Below are 22,567 nucleotides of genomic sequence, written 5' to 3'. Positions count from 1 at the left end.
CCATTCCACTACTAGCCACTATCCATCTTTCCGTATAAGACTAAGATTGTTTCATTTAAATGTTTAGTCTTTAAGAAATATGGAAGAATATTGCTTATACATAAAAAGAAAATGAGCAACTATACTGTTTTGTAGTGTACTGTACTGCACGACTGTCGTATTATTCACTGTGAGATATGAAGAAGAAGGACAATGATATCTTTTTTCGGATGTTGAATATTTAACTACATCATAATATTGTTCATAAGGTATGAAATTTTCTGTTATTGTTTATCCCTATTAATCAAATTCATGAGTCATGTTTTATAGTTATCTTGAACTTGTCAGACAGAGAAACTGGTATTTTCATTGATATTTATATTGAGACTAGAATCAAGTAATTATTTCATCATCAAACTATTGAGCTACAATGGGCTTTACACAAATAAAACTGCTTGTTTTGAACTGTCATGTTAGTCAATATAGAAATTGTAACCAACTAATGAATACATTCGATATTCATTCGTTATGGGGTTGTTGAGATTATTATGTTTTTGATTGAGATCATGAAGCGGTTGATGTTAGACCACCATTCATTTGGTCAAGGAGTACATAGCATTTAAGAGGCCATTAACTTATGTATTGAATGTTAACTGCATAAAATTACAAACCTTAACTAATGGTGATATGGTATATATCAGTGAATTTTCGAATTGTCTTGATACGATAGCTAAATGTATAGGAAGATTCGAACAAACAATACTAAGTGAATTTCAACTTCACCCCATTGCACAAGCAAGTGGCTATCAGGACTCAGCGGTCGAGTGGATAACGCGATGGCGTTTGAAGTGAAAGTTACTCGGTCCGAGTCACAGAGTGAACATCAACAAATCTGAGATTCAGGTACATACAGCTGACGAGTCCCAAAAAGGATTAAATGCGCGTCCTGGATTCCACTGTTAGCCACTAACCATCTTTGCTTAACATGCTTGTGAATTTAGGCTATATGGAGGCAATACGCACAGTATGCACATATGCCAATTAGAGACTGACCAGTTACATTCTTAAAACATCAATGGGAAGATTCAAACAAACAATATTAAGTGAATTAAATGTAGAATAGTTAGTTAAGAAAACTGTTTCGTCAATTGATTCTTGTTAGATCGCTTGAAGCCAGCATAGTAATCTAAATATTTAGTGCTCGATGTAAAATTTGAAATTTTTGAGCCCAATCTCCACCAGAGTTCTGGAAGCACATTGTTTAGATACCTTATACTAGAATGATACAGTAAGTAACTAAGTAATGATTTTGTCAGTAGTTGATTGTATACAATTCTTCCTTATAATCACTTCATCGTTGATTAGATTACTTAAGTACAAAGTGATATGATAATATTAACCCCTACAGAGAATTATATTTCATAGGATAATTGTTTAAGTATATTTTAAAATATATTATTTATTCTGTTTAAGTGAATGATTATGTTATATCCCTAAGAGATTTATGAATGGTAACCTAATAGTAGTAATAACTTAGAATATTTAGCGGAGAAATCAAATTTCCCTCCCGATCAAGAAATAAAAGAGTCGGAAATAATTCCCACATAATTTCATATCCAGTCAAATAATCAATAGAGCAACAGAGGGATGAAACATCATTTAATGTTTATGAATCTGTAATAAAATAATGATCCATTAAACGTATACAAGATGATTATTGGACGTCAGCAAACAAAGTAAGTGTACTTATTCATACACTATAAAATGCTACACATAATGAAGTATAGTGAAAACTACTCAGTGACATATACATAGCATACGTTGTACTCGAAGAACTTTGAACTTCATAATATCACGTTATTTACAGTTTACTCATGTAGAAACTCATTACTGTGTAAGTTTACTGTTATATCTCGTGGAGAATTATGAATGGTAACTTTGAGGACTATTTATGGACCAATATGATATGTATATTTCCTATGGTATAATTGTTAAGTAACTAAACTATTCATATTCGTGTCCCTCTTATTATAAGCTTTATTTTGACCTATGAGCTATTACTATACAATTTACCATTCTTGAGTTATCCTCAGTCTATTAATTACTGTTCCCCTTATTCACAGCCACATTTGGCTAAATCTTGTACAAATGTTATTTTCTATTTTATGGACAATATGGTCAGTCTATTTGGTATATAAACCCAGTATATTTGTGAATAATGATTCATATTGGAGAGGCTGTTATTGGTGTTCTGGACTTAACTAACTGGGCCAGGCAGAAAGTAGGACCGACAAGTACTCTAAACTTCTAGTACAGGTTTCATGTATCATTGATTCTGATCAATAAATTACTACTCTCTAATCCGAGGATACAAGTTAGAACAGATTACATTTAATTATGTAATAGATTATCTATAATATTTTGAATATAAAAATATTAACTCATTAGAAAAAAGTGTAATAAAAAGATAATTCCATTACTGGTTCATATTGTTTTGACTAACCTAATCTTATGTATTAATGAATTCATTTAATGTATTGAGCTTATAATCAAAATGATCATTTGATTCATTATCTATGAATATGTTACTCTTTGAAGAACAATTTAGATCGTATCTCTTGGCAAGGAATCATTATACAATTCAGTAAATTAGTTATATTTAGGGATTTTTGATTTTTTTTTTCTTTTTGATAGTTAATTTGTGTATGTACATTGATTTTGTATTGTGCCCCGATAAGGATGTTTACTTTGGGATCATACTGTAGAGGCTGTTATTGGTGTTCTGGACTTAACTGGCTGGGCTAGGCAGGTGCAGGATCGATAAGTATTCTAAACTGCTCGTATGGTTTTCATGTGTCACTGTTCGAATCGATAATTCGCTGCTTTCTGATTGGCGGTCTTATCACGTTATACGTTAACAAGGCATTCACCCAACCAAAAGTTATAACAGATTTATTAATTAATCTGTTTTTTTTATTATTAAGTTGTGAAAATTGTTGAATTTCATTAAAATCATTATGCAACCTAAATTAGACCACCATTGAAAACTTGTGAGGACTGAGCAGCCATTTCATATCAGTTTGGAACTCCTAAGTAGTGTTCATCCACGACCCCCGCACACGGGACATGAATTCAGGGTCTTTGGTCTCGCGGGCGAACAATTAAAATCTAGACCACTGAGCCGACATCTAACGTTATAAATGTTTAACCTCAAGCAGTCGAAAACATTGCGCAATCATTTATTATCTTCGGTAATAACTGCTTACCAGGTTTTCAATGATGGTCTATCATTGCTCGGTTCATCGTTTCAATATTACTCAGTTAGGTCTACTGAAATCAAGTTTTATTCTATTATACAACAAATCAATCAGCGAGTTAATATTATCACTAGATAATAAAACCATTTCAAATATACGTATTTATTTCCAGATATATGGTTAACTCAGAAAGTAAACATAGTATGATTTGCGTAATTTATCCAAATATTGTTAAAATATTTATCTGAAATTTCGTAGAAATGCCGATTTTATGTACGTCCGAAAGGCCTGGTTTGGCCGAGGATGAAGAAAGTCCGCTCTTCCTCTCAAAATGCTCTCACATAGACACGCGTATACAACCACTGCTAAGGAAGTCCTACTCACTGCTTCTCGCAGCATTACTGTTGTTTACGAAATTGGGAGGACGAAAAGCGAATGTCCGGCAATTTAACCGGGTTGTTAGATATGGGGGATCGATCCACCGAAGAGAGTTGGAAAATCCTGATTTCAAACTAATGGTGCACATGAGCTCCAGGATTTTGAGTGAACAAATGGCTTATGAGCTAATCGTTGGTCACCGGCTACCATGGGACTGCATCTCCAGACATTGCTCCACTGCCTTGTGGATTAGACCTTCAGATCAAAGGCTCAGAGTGTGGCCCCCTAAGAAAACCACCTGTTTCGGTCTGTGCACTTCAAAATTGTGGACAGCGTATTTTTAAAAGAAAAAAAATATTAACTTCTACTTTGAATATTTAACATTGACCGAGTATACTACTTAAATGCAAATGTAAATTTTAAAAATGAACTAAAAATAAACGACATCGTTATCAAATCTATCACTTTTTTTTCATACATCATTTTGATAATCAAATATATTTGAACAAATGGAATGTTCTATTCATTATACATAAAGCTACCACCAAACAGTCTACTTACAAAATGTTAAGTAATATCAATTAGGGTATATTTCAACTGATTTAAAAGTTGAATGACATTTGCTAATTAAAAAGAAATTTGTGAAGACAAGGTTGATTGAATGAACAAAATATGTATAGACTTACATTGATTTATGTTGGGCCATAATTGACTGATTTTCTTTTGAATAAGTTTACGACGCCTTTCTTTACTAAATTGTAAAAACAAATTTCAATGAGATTTACTACTATTAGTAGTGATAATGTATTTTTATTTTATATAGTTGAAATCATGAGTTAATTGAAGCTAGACCACCACAGAAAACCTGGAAGCACTGGACGGCCGTTTCGTCCTATTATGGGACTCCTGTGCAGTGCGCATCTACGATCTCGCCTCGTGAGATTCGAACCCAGGACCTATCAGTCTCGTGCGCGAGCGCTTAAACATTAGACCATTGAGCCGGCATCCAATGGTGGTAATGTCTAACTTCAACCAATCCACGAAGTTGAGCAATCATTCACCGATGTCTTCAGTGAGTTGATATCTCTCAATAGACCTGGATGAACTCTACTGGTTATTGTTGAGAATGTTAAATTTCAAAAGAAAAAAATTACACTTGGGAAGAATTCTTCCAATAGTCTTTACTGGATACATTCTTCTTTCAAGTCATCAATTAGTTTTATACAGATGAGAATTATAAACATTAAATTGTTGAGTTGAATTAGTTTTCTGGTCTATCTAGTTCCCATAGATCTCATTTCATATTAAAAGAATCTTCCAGTCGTTTATAATTAGGAAATATCATACCTATCACAATTTATAACACGATGCTCCTAAGATGGTGGTGTATTAAAACAAGTGTTCTTATAGCGGTTGGATGAAAGTAATAATGACGTTCTTATATCTTTCATTCATGTTCTCCTATGGGTATCTATTCAAATAATCCAGTGATTGAAATGGTGTGTACACAACTGAATTATTAGGTTTTGGTTCTTATTTTCATTGTGAAGGATTTCTAGTTGAGTAGGAGTACACTATTTCACTAACATCAAGGTTTTTGTACATCGTGTGACAGGCTTTTTATATGTGATTAAAAATTACTCGAGTTTGAAGGAATAACAACTCTGAGATGCAGATATATAGGTTGATAATTCTCAAAAAGGACGAAATGCGTGTCCTGGATTCCATTGCTAGCCACAATCTATCTAATTACACAATCATACATAATCTCAGTATTGACTTTATTAGAAAATGATATGTCGTGCATAGCCTAAAAGATTCCATACCATGCCCAGGTTACATAGCTAATGAGATGCAAGTCATAGTTCATGAACTATTCAGCGAGATAAGATAATAGCATTTAACCTAGTAATAACTCATGAGTTGGGAAAATCGTTTTCGGGTTTTGGCCAATAAAGCTTTCTATAAGGTCTTGTTCATCTTCCACATAACTTGGAAGTAAATTATTAAGAAAGTGATAGTGAGGATATCGAACTGCAGAAGACAACAAATTTCGACTGGATGTAAAAAGTAGTGCGAATTAGAAGGTCGTAATCATCATGAAAATAGGATCCAGGAAACAGTAATCTTTTCTACCATTCAGTTGTTACTGTGAGGCGTGGTTGACTGGAGTTATGTATGGTTATACACAGGTTGCTTCTGTGATGGACTAATAACCAAAGTTTTTGGGAATCCACATACAAGTTTGCCGGTTAATATCATTTCACTAGCCTTAAGTAATTCTTTTAGTGGAGTCGTAATCTAGATAGCTTATTATAAGCTAGTACTATATACTAGCTGAAATGAAGGTTTTAAAAGTTGTTAATTTATCTACGATCATGTATAATCATAGAATTCATTTCTCTAATGGGTTTTGTTTCTGAAAATAACAAACACATACATCCGTTTATTTGTGGGTAGTGAGAAGTATTTGAATCCAATTTTTTGGGACTCTTCAGTCAGATTTTTATACATTCTAGCGCTGACATTTACGCTAAAAATTGAACTCGATAAAGATATTTTCAGACGATATTATGTTTTTCACAGAGCTATTTAACATAGTCATCAATTTGTTCGACCAATATATATCAAAGCATTCGATCAAAATAAATATATACCCAGTAGTTGATCTTGTGGTGTCCTGAACAGAAACAACGGAATAATGCGAACCTTTACAAGCATAAAGTTGTGTGGTTCATCTACAAGTTATATTTATAGAATAAAACCATTAGTTCTCTTATATTACATTCAATCAGTATAAATGTCTACAATAATTGGTAATCAATGTATATTTGATTACACTTTTTTCAAGTCAATAGTAGCTATCAAAATTCATCGGTTGAAATGATGTTCAATCACTAGGTTACATGACTTGGAATTACAACACGTCATGTTTAATGTTAGGTGGTTAGAGATCCTTGATGCAGGTTTTACATTAGTTGATACTCCTAGATATTGTTTTTTAGTCTTTATTGAACTACTAGCTCCAAGATGGTTTCGGTAGTCATAATACGTCAACTAACGAAAGTGATTCACTCATTTTTATTTTGCATAACAACGGATTGACTTGTATTATGATGTATACAGCTTAGAAGAGAGACATTTTTCAGTTAATCGAAATACAGGAACTGATCTTCATACGTATTAAACAAAAATTTACATTTTCAGTCAGACAAGCCATGACTAGGAATGTTCCGAAGGGGATATTGTTAAACCTATAAAAGCGTTTATCATAATTTCAATTCTCAACTATTAAATACCAGGAAGAGTATGACAGCAGACTGAGTTAAAACATGTCCTTTATTATATCTGGAGTGCATTTTGAAGTTGACCTGAATGGTGTACCTTATATTTCATAACTCAAGTTTTTATATTCATAGTTCGTGTATTCACTGAACAAAGTAGTATTATAATCTAATATCAACGGTAAATACTTCTAAATTATTAGGGTTTGGGAGTAAAATTGGTCGAATTTTAAGAAACATGAAGGATTCATGATGATAAAAATCAAACTTTAAGTGGGAATTCAACGTCAAACAATCTTTCGAGAACTACTGGTAATAGTAAAAATGATAATAATAATAATCGTGGATTGATTTAAGTTACGTATTCACACCGTTGGATGCTGGCTCAAAGATCTATAGGTTAAACATTCGTGATTAAGACCGAAGTTCCTAGGTTCGATTCCTGTGTAGAAGGTCGTCGATGCTCAGTAATGAGGAGTCTCATACTGTTGTGTGGGTTACTAATATGCACATAAGTAGTATATAATGATGGTAAGGCATAGAATGTATTTTGGCAGAAGATCGATAAGGAAAGAACAGAAATGAAGCGCAATCGGTATGAAAATGCATGAACAATGAAATCACAGAAGATGGACTGATATTTACAGAAGTAACAATCAAGATTGAGACAATTGATTGTTATTTTGCTGTATGGTTATCAGATTTTAGTAAGATAGTTTATAATTTTTGCTTAAATACATTCGAATTTCCCCATCTATGTTCTTGTTCACTGCAATACTAGGATGAAACGACCGTCCAGTACTTCAAGCTTATAAAGAATTGTTCAACTTAGATGGGTTCACTTAATATACATTCTATATTATGATTAATAGAAACTTATTGGATAACTAAACATCACACCTACCGATAAATACATAACACAATGAGCGTTATCAATAAAATCATGCTGATCATCGTCGTCAGCGCAACAGATAAAAATAGTCCAATAGTTATCACAGATGGATTTGATGTGATTGTTGAGAAATTCTTTGTTAATGATAATGTTGATGACGAACTTCGATTTGATAACTTATCTATTGTATAATTTATAAAAGAAGATATATATGTCGATTTTTGATTTGACATTGAATGTAATGTTGCCGTGGATATAGGTATAATATGATCCAATTGATTGTAAATACTTTCGTTGGTAACCTTATTTATTCGATGATTGTTATATAGTTCTGATGTGTTAGCAGTTATATTGACTAGGATACAAAAAAAAATGAATAGAGAAGAATGTAAACTGTAAATTTATAAATAAGTAGTATATCTAAATATATATCATATATAAGTTTAAGCATACTAGCTTCTTCTTATTTACCGACCTGGAAGGTTACAGGTCAACAGGATATGCTGTTAATCATATCTGGAGAAATTTGAACACTTCACTTCTATCAGAAGTTTGTGCTGATGATGTTGTTTATAAGAACAATGAAAGCTGCACGACTAAATCATCCCACGTAGAAAACAAAACTCCACCAAAAATATTGAAGACAGTAAAATTCTAACATTTCCAACAAATCCAATGGTATAATGACAAATAATTAAACTTGAGATCATATATGCAAATGTAAGGATGTAAAGAATGTAAAGAATGATGACCATCAGATAAGAAACCTAAGTTTTACTTTCAGGAAAGAAAGTTTGCTGCTTACAAATGTCAGATGAAGATATGTATATATGCTTCAGTGAAAGACATCTCTTACTAGGTGTTCCATTCGTAATTGGAAATATGCCTTGCAAGACGGTAATTTGTCACTGCTTTTAGGAATGACCAGATACCATCCGGGCTTTTACACAACCTGAACAACACAACCTCATCCTGTTACATAACTCATAAGACGGGCTATAGTACAAAGTGGAGCATAGAGGACAGCTGACAGATGCATTTCCAGTAAGGACCGGAGTCAGACAAGGCTGTCTACTCTCCCCGTTCCTCTTTCTTCTGTTGATTGGCTGAAACGTGAAAACCTCGACATCTGACGGTAAGCACAGAATACAATGGACATCTCAGAATCAGTTAAAAGATTTTGACTTCGCAGATGACCTGACCGTTTTGTCCCATACACACAAACAAATACAGACGAAGACAACTAATGTAGCAGCAGCCTCTGCATCAGTAATCCACGGTATACACAAACGAAAAAGCAAGGTCCTCAATTACAATACGGAGAACACCGACCCAATCACACTTGATGGTGAAACTCTGGAAGATGTGTAATCTTTCACGTACCTGGCTGGGCAGCATCGATGAACAAGGAGGATCTGATGCATATGTAAAGGCTAGGATTGGCAAAGCAAGGACAGCATTTCTACAATCGAAGAACATATGGAGCTCAAAACAACTGTGTACGAATATCAAAGTCACAATCTTCAGTACGAACGTCAAGACAGTTCTACTGTACGGAGCTGAAACTTGGAGAACTACTAAAACAATTGTCAAGAAGGTACAAACATTTGTCTATGCAAAATACTCAACATTCACTGGCCGGATACTATTAACAACAGCGTTTTATGGAAGAGGACAAACCAGTTTCCAGCTGAATAGGAACTTAGGAAAAGATGTTGCAGGTGGATAGGACATACATTGAGGAAATCATCAAACTGCATCACAAGGTAAGCCCTAACTTGGAATGGTGAAGGGAAGCGGAAAAGAGGAAGGTCAAAAAACACATTACTCCGTGAAATAGATGCAGATATGAAATGGATGAATGTTAGCTGAAAAGAATTGGGAAGGATTGCCCAGGACAGAGTTGGATGGAGAATGTTGGCGTGTGGCCTATGCTCCTCCATGAGGGGTAACAGGCGTAAGTAAAGTAAACTTCAATGTTATTTTATTCTGTATAGTTTTGGAGTAGGGAAATAACTTTCTTCTATGTCATATTGATCCTGTTACCATATATATTTTCAAAGATAAATATCTAGTAATTTGTAACCATACATAATTTGATAGATCACAAGTTGGATAACTCATTATAGGATATTATAATGACACATATAAAACAATATAGTGTTCTTATTATCTCCAATAAATAATCTCCTTATATTTTCTATCTAGTCTGAATGCCATTCTTAAAATGTTTCACATTACTGACAGTTCGAGAGATGAAAAAAAGTCTTTCATTACATGATAAATGGATTCTTTATTAGCTATAACAGGATACCAAAATGGAACATTGAAACTTGAGTGAATAATAAGAATGTAATTTATAATCAACAATAAACTTGATAATTTACTTATTTACATAGTGGTGGTTTATTTAAACAGGTGACTATTCTCATAATCTTTATATGGATATTAAGTTTGGATATCTATTTTCTAACTTGTTTCCCATTAAATGTTCTCGTTTTTTTCTTTTGGGATTATCTAAATTGTCCCTTAATTAGTTATCATTAGTGCTAAACAATTTTTAATAGGTTATATATTTTTAAAAGAATTAAATTATATTATGAGAAGGAGAGACTGATAGATCCTGGGCTCGAAACTTATGAGGCGGAATCGTGGATGCGCACGGTTGAGGAGTCTCACGATGGGACGAAACGGTTGTCCAGTGCTTCCAGATTTTGCATGGTGGTCTAGCTTCAATCGACTTATGATTTCAACTATAATATTAAATCATAATTTATTTACTTTAACAGAATAATTAAACTTAAGAAGGTACGATTGATAGTGTTTGTTTAATTTTCTTGTAAAACTCTATGTGCAAGTATTATTCACTCTAGTAAGGAAACATGTAGTAGAAGCAAGATCAAAAGTGTCAAGTGTTTGGACGGGACAGAATTCAAGATCATTCATTCAGTATAACATTCGTTCGAATTAATTTAGTATGATATTCAGTTAGCTTAACATATAGTCTTTAAATAAAGACAGAACAAATATTGATGCAGAATAATATGAATTCATTATATTTCGTGGTTTCTCATCAGCTGCTTACAACGAAATATGCATTAGAGTTTTAGCATTGGAGTAATAAATAGGATGGAACTCCAACTGCATTTACCAATTTACACGTACGTGCTAAAGCACATACATTGGAAGAACCGAGAGAAGAGTACATGTTCACATTTCTGAGCATGTTCCTAAGAAACTGAGGCTGCAAGGGACCAAAGCTCTCAACAGTGCGATAGCTCGCCATTTACTCGACACCGGGCACACCATTGACATTTCTCATGCCTTCAAAATCATTAGCAAACAAAGAAGTACAACTGCTCTCCGGTTCGCTGAAGCGATCGCGATAAAAAAACTCAAACTGGATCTATGTACTCAAAAAGAGACAGTGATAAACTTATTACTACCCTAGTAATCCGTTTTTTTTTTGTTTAATTTTTTGATATTAGTTTTATTTTGGTTAATATTCAGTTTTTATTATATTCCTCTTCCCTTACCCAATTCTTAAACCACCCTTTCTCTCACATTTCCGCTCACTTGTCTCTCTTAATTATATGAACTCTCCAAATTTTATTCAATTATTACGTAACTCACCCTAATTGTTTTAATTATCTCTAAAATTATCACACTTTTGATCTGTCTTTGAACTTCAATCAACTATTACGCCACCCTTCATTCTAATACCTAATAACCTCTGACCTTTATATATATATATATATATAATTATCAATGATGACCTTTTGTTATTCCAATCCTTTACATTCACTTATGTTAGTCGTTCCATTCTATTTATTACCCCAACGCTAAAACTAATACATATTTGGTTGTAAGCATCTGATGAGAAACCACGAAATATAATGAATTCATATTATTCTGCATCAATATTTGTTCTGGCTTTATTTAAATTCATAAAGGGAACTAACTGCATGAAATATAGTCTTTATTTGTATTAATTTAATGTTATATCGATCTTTGCATTCTGAATACTTTCAGTTGTATATATGTATATAACGGTAACTGATCTGAAATATTTTATCAGTCACTAACACAAAAACGAGGCGTTTATTAATTTGACAGGACATTTTCACAGGATAACAATTGTTTATCATCATTTTAGTCATTATTTACACTAATTTGTCAGTGAATACTGCCATATCTGGTCTTGAATGATGAATCGAGCTAAAGCGACCAAGTTTAGATTTGGTCAATTATGTATGTGACTAGAGAGACTTGACTAGAGTCAAGTCGTTGAAACTACTGGCGAAATGTTTTTTGATTGTGATACAAGATGAAATGTGTTTGAACTTCATCGGATCATTATTTTCTTTAGGAGTGATGTCTAGTATGAAACATATATCCATATGGAACTTTGTCAATTACTAAGATTTACACACAACATTACTTATGGGCAGTAATAATGTATTTAAAACTTACATTTTGGTGATAATAAAAGGATTGGAGAACTAAACGGACAATAAGCGTTAGGACTTTGAGCTCGAATCTGTTTAAAAAAAAACAAAAGGCAAATAGATAGATAAGTTAAACACTAAACGTCATTTGTAATTCACACTTTATTTGTACATGCTTAATACATTTGATAATCCAGTCTACAGTTACTTGACAGACGTTTTTAAATTTTAGAGTTAAAGCTTGAAATTGTTATTAGTGATACATTGAAAGTACTCAATTTAAAAACAGTTTAATGTTGGAATTTGAATACTAACTAATAGAACCATTAAACTATAACACAAGACTTGGAGTCCTCGAGAGAATTGGAAAATGGGACAGAAAAAAAACACATGAAGTCGGGAATGGTAGGGAGATATCGAGAATTTAAGTAGCACTAGGGAATAGCTAGAAAGGAGATTCGATGATAAAGTTACTTCGAGATTTTTCATCATAAATGGACAAAATATCTTTTCAGAAAAAACACTTGTTTTTTGTAATGAGTTAGCTTGATATTTTACATTTATTTTATATGAAAATAATCTTACTGATCTATCCAGTCAGTCATACCCAACATAAAACCTGACGAATATGTGCATCGGTTCAAAATATCGAACCACATTAGCACAGAGAGATAAAATTACTTTAACATAAATCCCAGAGTAATAGAATTAGAAACAGTAACAGTAGAAGTAGAGAAAGTTAGGTATAGAAAGAGGAAAACATGTATAAAGACATTTCGGTACTGAGTTGCCAAAGGAAGACAAGGAGTGAATGCATGTGAACAAGTGCAAACGATTCTGAGCTATTTTAATCAAAGTCTCTAACCATTGTTTACAATAACCATTCAGTTCTCAACCAGGTAGTCCACATCAATTAACTTGGCTCAATCCAATAGTCAGTGTCTTCATTAACTGGTTCTATGCATTTACTCGGTTATCTCTAGCTTTCTTCTAGACTAATTTTACACCGGACAATATTGCCTGTCGAAACAGACCGTAGTTGAACGTACGTAACACATGTTGTAGCTACCTCAGTTGATGAAGATTTACTACGGCATCAATCGTTTTCTTATAATTACATAGACCGTATACTTAACGTCAGAACTGCTCACCCATTGATCTCCGAATGAATAGGCAATGGTTTGAAGACAACTATGATCAAAATCTAGTAATCTACGAATATGTTCTATTAACAATGGTCATGTTTCACGCACAAAACAGAAAAAAGCCTATCTATTATGGTAACTAGATTGATATGACTGCACTTTCTAAGAATTCTCAATACCATCATAATTAAGAAGATCATCTCGGTAACAACACAAATTTACCTATCTTTAAGGCAGATATGCTTGTCAGTTGGGTAAGCACTATAATAAACTCACATTTTGTTTGCATAATAAATATTTTTATTGATGCTAAGCATTTCAGGAACCAATTATTATGACTTTCCACCTACTTAAGAATAACATACAAGTTATCTATCACTGCAGTTTAAACTTCACCTAAAATACATTAGGAGTTAGCTTATTTTGATGGAGTTTTGTTCTCTGAGCTGGATGGTTTAGTCGTGAGGCTTTCATCGTCCTTCTGAAACGACATCATCAGTACAAGCTGTGACAAGCTGTGAACCACTGAGAGAAATTCGAACAATTCACTTCTAACTGAAGTTTGTGCTGATGATGTCGTTCAGAAGGACGATGAAAGCTCCATGACCAAACCATCCAGCTCCGAGAACAAAACTCCATCAAAGTCATTCACCTGAGCTACAAATCTTCTCTACCATCTCAAAATCATATGATCGCAGTTAGCTTAATTATGATTCGTTGTTTCAAGACCGTTAGAATTGTATAATTTTACCATATACTAATAATTCTACTATATACTAATTAAAAGTTCCAGTTAAATGAATGTCAGTAAGTTTGGAACAGTACTGATTATGTTAATGTGTAAAGTATTGTAAAGAGTCCAGAACTAACTAAATAATAGTGTCATTCTGTAGTGAACAAAACACGAGTGGCGACAATCAAATGTACTTCAGCACAAATTACAGATTATCTCACTAAATTCTGATAACCATACAGCAAACAGTTAATTTGCAAAATAACAATCAATTGTCTTAATCTTGACTGTTCCTTCTGTAAATATCAGTTCGTCGTCTCCGATTATTATTGTTCATGCATTTTCCTACCAATTGTGCTTCATTTAAGTTCTTTCCTTATCAGTCTTCTGCCAAAATACATTCCATGTCTAACCATCACCATATATTACTTATATGGATATAAGTAGACCACACCACAATTCTAGTCAATACTACTGAGATAAAAAATGTACTGTTCTGTTGTCGGTAATTATTGTAAAGAAGTATGTAGATTAACGGTCAAGAATGAACATATGCATACCTTTTATTCAAAGAAGAAATTCCCTATATTAAAAGAGAACATTTTGAATACAAATAAATCATCTTTGTTATTTAGTTTAATATGTTGTCGATATTTGCCTCGGTTTAACATTATTTCAAAAATCGTTTAAAAATGTTGGTCATTGGATGACTGTTCCACTGTGATATGCAGTTATTCACCAGTGATCATAGACATCTGAGACTGGGGTTACTAATTGTTATATCCTAGTGAAGACATAAGTACGGGTAACTTTCGGGACCTATTAATGGACTATTATTCTATATATATTCTTATTGCCTAAATATTGAGTAACTAGATCTATATTTCTCTTATCATAAGCTTCATTTTGATCTATAGATTATTACTATAAGAACTACTGTTCCTAAATTATACTCAGTTTATTGATTATTGTATCCCACGTTCACAGCCACATTTGACTTGATCTTGTATAAATATTATTTTCTATTTTATGGTGTGATGTGGTCTGTCTGTCTGGTATTTAAACCAAGTATGTTTGAAGTAAATGATTCGCATAAGAGAAGCTGCCATTGGCGTTCTGGACTCAATTGGAGGGGCTGGGCGGATAATGCACCAATAAGGATGCTAGACTGCTCATGCCGTTTGAACATCATTGTTTTGGTACAGTGTTAAGATTAGACAAGTCGTGTTCCGATTTGTGGATAAAAAGTCGGACATAAAAACACACCAAATTGGAGACAGTCTATATTTTTAAAAATTCAGAACACTTATAACACTGGGGATTAAAGCGAAGCATTGTGAATTGTATCGATGTCTGAATTGTAAACGATTGCTTAGCAACTGGATAATCATATAGTTTTCATCTTACCATGAGGCCTAAATTTCCTGGGTTCAATCTCATAAGGGACCACAAGTATATGTCGTTAAGATGTCTTGTACTCAAACTAATCAATGCTTTTTGTTCTCACTAGGACTCCAAATGATGGTAATCTAAGAATATTTAATAAACTGAACTATAAAAAGAGAAAACCTGGAAGCACTGGACGGCCGTTTCGTCCTATTGTGGGACTCCTCAGCAGTGCGTACCCACGACCTCGCCACGCGAGATTCAAAACCAGAACCTACCAGTCTCGAGCCAGAGCACTTAACTGATAGACCGCTGGTGGTCTAGCTTCAATTGACTCACGCTTTCAACTATGAAAATACTAAATCTCCACAAAAACCCCTTCTGATATAAAAAGAGAGCTTATTTAATATGTAAACAAATCACATACTTGTATTAAAAATCCTGATTTTGAATATAAATTATATAATATAACTTCTGTTTGACCAGTATAATGTACAGCATCAGGATATCCAATAAGTCCAGTACCATATGTAAGATCAGTTTGTTGCATTGCTTTATTAAATAGAAACTGTCGTCTACTTCTTCTTTCACCGCTATGGTTATTATTATAATTAATATTATTTTCAATATAGGTTAGATTTATATTAGTCTTTTTATGATCCATATAACTATAATGATTTTTATGATCTGGATCAGTTTGAATAGTATAAGTTTGATCATTTTTATAATGAACATTTTCATTGGATTGATCAAATAAACATAATTGATATGTGAAATTTATTGTTAAATTAGTTGTGATCTTATTTATTTTAATTGGATCAAATGAATTAGTTAGATTAGATGTTATCATTGTTGATGTAGATAATGATGATGATGATGATGTAATAATTTGATAAACTTCCCATTTTATATGAACTGTACTTATATTAAGCCAATTGGTTTGAATATCAGATATGAGATAAGTTGGTGCTTGAAAGTGGTAATGAATAAATAAAACAATTAGATAAAGTTATATGAAATTTTATAAATTAAATTAAGTAATAGGATTGTGGAGATTATGAATCGATTGATGTTAAACCACTATTGAAAACTTGGGAGCATTGGATGGCCGTTTCGTTCTAGTATGGGATTCTTTAGTGGTGCGCATCCACGATTCCGCACGTGCGGTTCGAATCCAGGACCTTCGGTACCGCGGGCGAACACTCAACCTCTAAATCACTGAGCCGGCATCCAACAGCGGTAAGGTCTAACCAGCGTTGAAATTTCGTTGAATGTATATATTTAGTCATATCAACTGCTAACACTTAACAATGAGCATCTATTGTGGGGTAAATGGTAAGTACGAATTCAATGAAGCATATTATTTGTTCTGAAACAAAGATCATACTATTTTCATCATTGATAAATTTGTTTAAAACATAGACTTCACTAGTACCATTATTAGAAAAATTCATTCTTTCACATCTGCCGTCGTTATTCTACTGAAATTCATTAGTAGTATGTGTTTGGATGGTTTTTGAGAAGCTTTCAAAGACTCTAAAAAAGCAGAATAGTTTCCATCCAATCCCAGCCTGAAAGAGCTTTCTAGAATATCAATGTGGCATTCTACGATTGGATGGTAGCGTAACTTGCATCCTTGAGGATTGACTGAATTATAAGGATGTTATAGCTAACGATAATACCTGTACATACTCATGTTTTTCTGTACATTTTTGATCCTTACCCACTAATCATTTCTCCTGCTTCTCCTGTATTCTGATTTGAGATCGTGGATTTCTACATGCTCAGGCGCCATCAGCCGTATATTGTATTCTACCGTAATCAAGTAGAGAGTGTAACGGTATGCATATTAGATATAAATAATGATTACTATTGTTTCTAGGATGTAAGTAACGGACGAAAATTTACGATATAAATGAAAACGTTTTATAATTTTATGTTTGCTTTTTTTAATTTAGCCAAAAGAAACATTTACTTTTAGCCTTTCATTGTAGAGTGTAGTAACTACCACACACACACACACACGATTCATCCTAGCTTTTGTACAGACTTTATCAACTCAAATAGTATATGATTATTAATTCATTTACACTGTAATAATAACTCAATCCTTTTGTTAGGAAATCACGACCTTGAACATATAATGCATCTCATGTTCATGTCCTTGTAGTTCTACTCTTACGGTCGTCATGCATACTTGTGTGTATCTATCTATCATTTACTTTTCATCCAATCCTTATCTCTTAGTTACACTATGCTATATACATTTCAAGCTATATTAACGCTTTTAGTGAGTAGTAAAATGGAGTTGACACGGTCACCATCTCCTACTTCTTATCTCATCTAACCTAATCTGTATTTGGCTTTTTACAAACACCACCTCTCGAACAGGGCTAGCCTAGGTGTAGTATACGGTATTAAACAGGAGATTCATGTCCATGGCGTATTTTCTCATTGGTACAAAGAGGCATCGGATCATGGATCACTAAAGTGATGAGGCACAACAGTTTGAAATTAAATTGGTAATCGAATGTAAAACTAAGAAGTTCATTATTTTGAGTGGTAGTAAACTGCTGTTAAATTCAATTTTCAGTACCAATTTCACTTTGATATCTACATTTTTTTGCATATTTCTGGAGTATTCATTCAAAGTGATGTTGTTAAATTATATTCCAATCATGAGATTGTCTAGAAGTCAAATAAACAAACGCTTTTGTTCGGCGATAATGTATGTTTGAGTACAATTAATTACGGTATCTTTGTTGATTCTTTTCTTTCTGTTCATAAAAAAACCCTCGCAAGATTCAAATGCGGTTATGAATAAATTATTTGTGACCCTTATTTCCAGTAAAACTCACAAGCCAGTTTATTTATGCGAATTTTAGGCGAATGAAATAACGGATGATAGTTCATATCTGGAATACTTGGAAATCCACTGTACCTCCAGTTCATTCCAACCATTATATCATAATTTAATCTTATAACCTAGACTCGACCAAGATGTAAACCAATAATTCAGACAGAAAACTTGATCAAACCACAACCTAACTTCCATCATGATCAATGAAAAGCCTAAACTCATTCAAGTGTTTCAACAGGTCATCAAGTAGATACTCCAAACATTATAGTATTCAAAGTAGTATGCAATTCAATATTAATTATCACGGTTGATGACACATTTAATATCACACATGGTAAATGATTCGACGCATAAGCTGAACAATAATTTTTTAGAGAATTGATTTTTTGAATCCGTAAAGGTGGATGCTAAACTTTTCAAGCTCTAGGAGTTTTCTCTGAATCAAAGTTTGGAACTTAATCGGTTACATGTAAGACCAAGAATTAAAAAAAATTAAAAGATAGTTTAGGGTATCAAGTAATAGGGATTAGATAAATAACTCAAAGATCAAATATATAGCATATATTTGCCAGTGAACTTGGCATACATTCATGAAACTATAAAATTGAGAGATATGGAAATTATTATAAATGGTTCTATTGAATACCTAGCGATTCTCTAATACTATCTTATTTTAGTAAACATTTACAAGACTCTAACCCTTTCCTGGTAATGACGTTATGTACCATAGAATCAATTAGGTTATCTGAGATACAAGAAGAACACGATTGGGTGATATTGTAGTGAACAAAACACTAGTTGGGGACAATCGAATGTATTTAAGCAAAGATTACAGACTATCTCAATAAATTCTGATTACCAAACAATGAACAGTCAATTTGCAAATTAACAACCAATTGTTTCAATCTTCACTGTTTCTTCTCTTATTCCATTGCTCATGCATTTTCCAGACGTTTGCGTTTCATTTCAGTTCTTTCCTCATCGGTCTTCTGCCAAAATACATTCTATGTCTGACCCACACCATATACTACTTATATGGATATAAGTAGACCACACCACAATATGATCAATATGGAGAAAACATGCAAGATATGAGATCAATGCTATGAAATGTTATGTTAAGCATCTGTCAAATTAATCTCATCTCAACTTACCTGATCCTGTTGTAACCATTACACTAGCTACATTAATCCACATAGTTCCTGTTTTAGTCGATACAGCATTGTGTGCATAAACATCGAACTGATAACGTGTCTGTGGATTTAGTCCTGTTATTGTGACTCTGAAAAAGAAACAGAATAAGTTTCATAACAGCATTTTGTTTGGCAATAATGTGAGGAATCGGTGTACAAAAGAAACAATAACGTCATGCACTAATTGATCATACAGATACTGGGTTCTTTAATGAATGATCGCTGCTGAGGAGACCTCTACTAGGACGAAAAACTTTTCAGTATTTCCAGGTTTTCAATGGTGGTCTTAGTTAGACTAAATCTTGGTTTCAATGAAAATCAACAATCTCCGCAACTTCATGTTAACAATTATCAGGTGCTCACTGATGGCAATGAAATTTTATTTGTATTAGATTAAAAATAAATATTTTATTGATACTTAGAAAGAGACAAACAGAGTATCACAAAATGTTCCCATTCAATTAGCTCTTGATCATATCTGGAATTGCGTTAATTGTCATATTTTTCATACATAAATATTACAAACTACATTTTCGTGGATCAGGTGAAAATAAACATTAACACCGTTCGATGCCGGCTCAATAGTCTACTGGTCGTGGGTTCGAAACTCACGAGGCAAGATCGTGGATGCTCACTGCTGAGGAGTCCCATAATGGGACGAAGTGGTTGTCCAGTGCTTCCAGGTTTTCCATAGTGGTCTAGCTTCAATTGATTCAGGATCTCAACTACTAAAATAATTATCTCTCACTCTACTACACAATAAATGGAGAGATACGAATGCTTAAAAAAAACTTTTAAATCTCTTATTTATGAAATCTGATATTTTGTTTTACATAATTACATAGGAAAGGGCTTGAATTTCGATATTATTTGATAATAGAAATTTCAAATCTTTACTTAGAACGTATACTTACTTCAAACCCTTCAAATCTTTATTCATTGTATTTGAATAAGTAGTTACTTGAACTGAATAACTTAATGGATAATTTAAAGCAATTAGTCTCTTTGATAAATTTCGATATAGTGTAATAAGAAGACGAAGATTATCAGAACTATGTGATATTTACTTACTTACCTACTCCTGTTACTCCCAATGGTTTATAGGCCGCTGACCAGCATTCTCCAACCCATTCTATCCTGAACTATGTGATATATATTAGCGCAATACATTTCGAACGGTCTGATCACACTTGTTAAGAACATTTATATATAAAATAAAAGGTCAACTAGACTGGAAATGGGGGGTTGGTGTAAAAGGGAATATACTAAGGTTTAGTGAAGCCTTAGCCATACGAAGATTCAAACCCCGTTTCGCGTATTCAAAAACATTAACACCGTTGGATGCCGGCTCAGTGGTCTATCGGTTAAGTGCCCTGGCGCGAGACTGGTAGATCCTGGGTTGGAATCTCGCGAGTACGGTATCGTGGGTGGGCACTGTTGAGGAGTCCCACAATAGGACGAAACGGCCTTGAAGCAGTGTTTCCAGGTTTACCATGGTGGTCTAGCTTTAAGTGACTCATGATTTCAACTATAAAAATACTAAATTCTCCACAAAAACCTCTTCTAATCTATTCAAAAACAGTTCGTTCTCATCTTAAATCTACCCTGGTAATATTAGCTTATTATCCAGAGTGATTAGGTGTCAAATTGTTTTCACATTATTATTATTATTATTATCCTTGTCTACTCTTACCCCCCATTTCTAGTCTAGTTGACCTTTTATTTTTATACATAAATGTTCTTAACAAGTATATGTGTGATCAGATTGTTCGAAATGTATTGCACTAATATATCACATAGTTCAGTTTGGAGTGGGTTGGAGAATAATGGTCAGGAGCCTAAAAGCCATTGGGAGTAACAGGCGTAAGTAAGTATCACATAGTTCTGATAATCTTCGTCTTCTTATTACACTATCGAATTTAATGGATAATGTTTTATAGTTTGAAGCGTTAAATATTGGATTCCTGTCTTAGTATGAATGTTAACATTAGGATTTAATTACGTAAGATGATTGAAATAATAACCTTATTCTTCTCCGTCTTTTTATTAATACATAAATGTCATTGTTATTGAAAGAGAATAACTAAGAATTGATTTAAATAACCTACAATAGTCATTTATAATTAAATAACGGACTGTTTTAAACCAGACAATTATTGAGTATCATGAAGTAATGGACAGCTCCTTCGTTTTAATATGGGACATCTTTAAATTTGTAATATTCTTATCTATTCAATATAAAACTATTATTACATTCACTTAATATTGATCGTTTAAATCTTCCCATTGATGTTTAGGACTGAAATTGATCAGTCTCTTATTGACATATGTGCATACTGTACGTTTTGCCTTGATATAGCCTTAATTCAGAAACATTATAAGCTTGGATGGATAGTGGCTAGCAGTGAAATCCAGGACGCACGTTTCATCCTATTTGAGACTCGTCAGCTGGATGTACCTGCATCACACAGCTGATGTTAATTCTGGGACTCGAACCTAGTACCTTTCTCTTCAAACGCCATCGCGTTATCCACTCGGCCACTGAGTCCTGATAGTCACTTGCTTGAACACCAACTCTGAGTTACAGGTACATCCAGCTGACGAGTCCCGAATAGAACGAATGCGCGTTCTGGATTCCACTGCTAGCCACTATCCATCTTTGTTTATAAAACTATTATTAGTTTTAAATGTTTGGTACAAATGAAAAGAATATATTATATTTCATAGATTAATTGATATTTTTCAATACGAAATTTTGATGGAGATCATAAAATTTTGATAGTTAACATCATGAACCACTAGGGAAAACCAAGATACACTGGGCAATTGTTTCGTCCCAGTTTGCTTCGGTATTTTAGCTAACATCACTCTCAGTCAGTCAGCTACAACGTAGGACCAGGCACATATATGCATCGGTCCAAGTTGCCATACCTCGTTAGCACAACAAGATCAACACCGGATTAATAGTAGTTAATTTAGTGTTGGTAGTAGTATATAAATTATAGGTTGTAT

At 33.3% G+C, this 22,567-nt stretch overlaps 3 protein-coding genes across 3 annotated transcripts in view; 1 reads left to right on the top strand and 2 right to left on the bottom strand.

Annotated features, from left to right (window-relative positions):
- Positions 1-4,320, bottom strand: part of Smp_193900 (hypothetical protein) — a gene marked incomplete at both ends in the record, with an annotated part of 52,070 nt that extends 47,750 nt beyond the window's left edge. Inside the window, one exon of the mRNA XM_018793095.1 lies at positions 4,301-4,320. Coding sequence (XP_018647642.1) covers positions 4,301-4,320 — 20 coding nt within the window. The remainder of the gene's footprint in view (positions 1-4,300) is intronic.
- The window catches only part of Smp_124210 (putative ephrin receptor), a gene marked incomplete at both ends in the record, with an annotated part of 62,834 nt that overhangs the window by 17,130 nt on the left and 23,137 nt on the right, over positions 1-22,567 (bottom strand). Inside the window, one exon of the mRNA XM_018793093.1 lies at positions 19,517-19,644. Within this exon, the coding sequence (XP_018647640.1) occupies positions 19,517-19,644 (128 nt within the window). The remainder of the gene's footprint in view (positions 1-19,516; positions 19,645-22,567) is intronic.
- On the top strand, positions 7,821-7,982 carry Smp_193890 (hypothetical protein; the record flags this gene model as incomplete). Its single annotated transcript, XM_018793094.1, has 1 exon — positions 7,821-7,982. The coding sequence occupies one exon, from the start codon at positions 7,821-7,823 to the stop codon at positions 7,980-7,982; it is 162 nt and encodes a 53-aa protein (XP_018647641.1).

This window comes from Schistosoma mansoni, chromosome 1 (genome assembly GCF_000237925.1).
Source record: "Schistosoma mansoni strain Puerto Rico chromosome 1, complete genome".
Lineage (NCBI taxonomy): Eukaryota > Metazoa > Platyhelminthes > Trematoda > Strigeidida > Schistosomatidae > Schistosoma > Schistosoma mansoni.
Note: the sequence above shows the minus strand (reverse complement) of the source record. Positions and strands in the feature narration are given on the sequence as shown.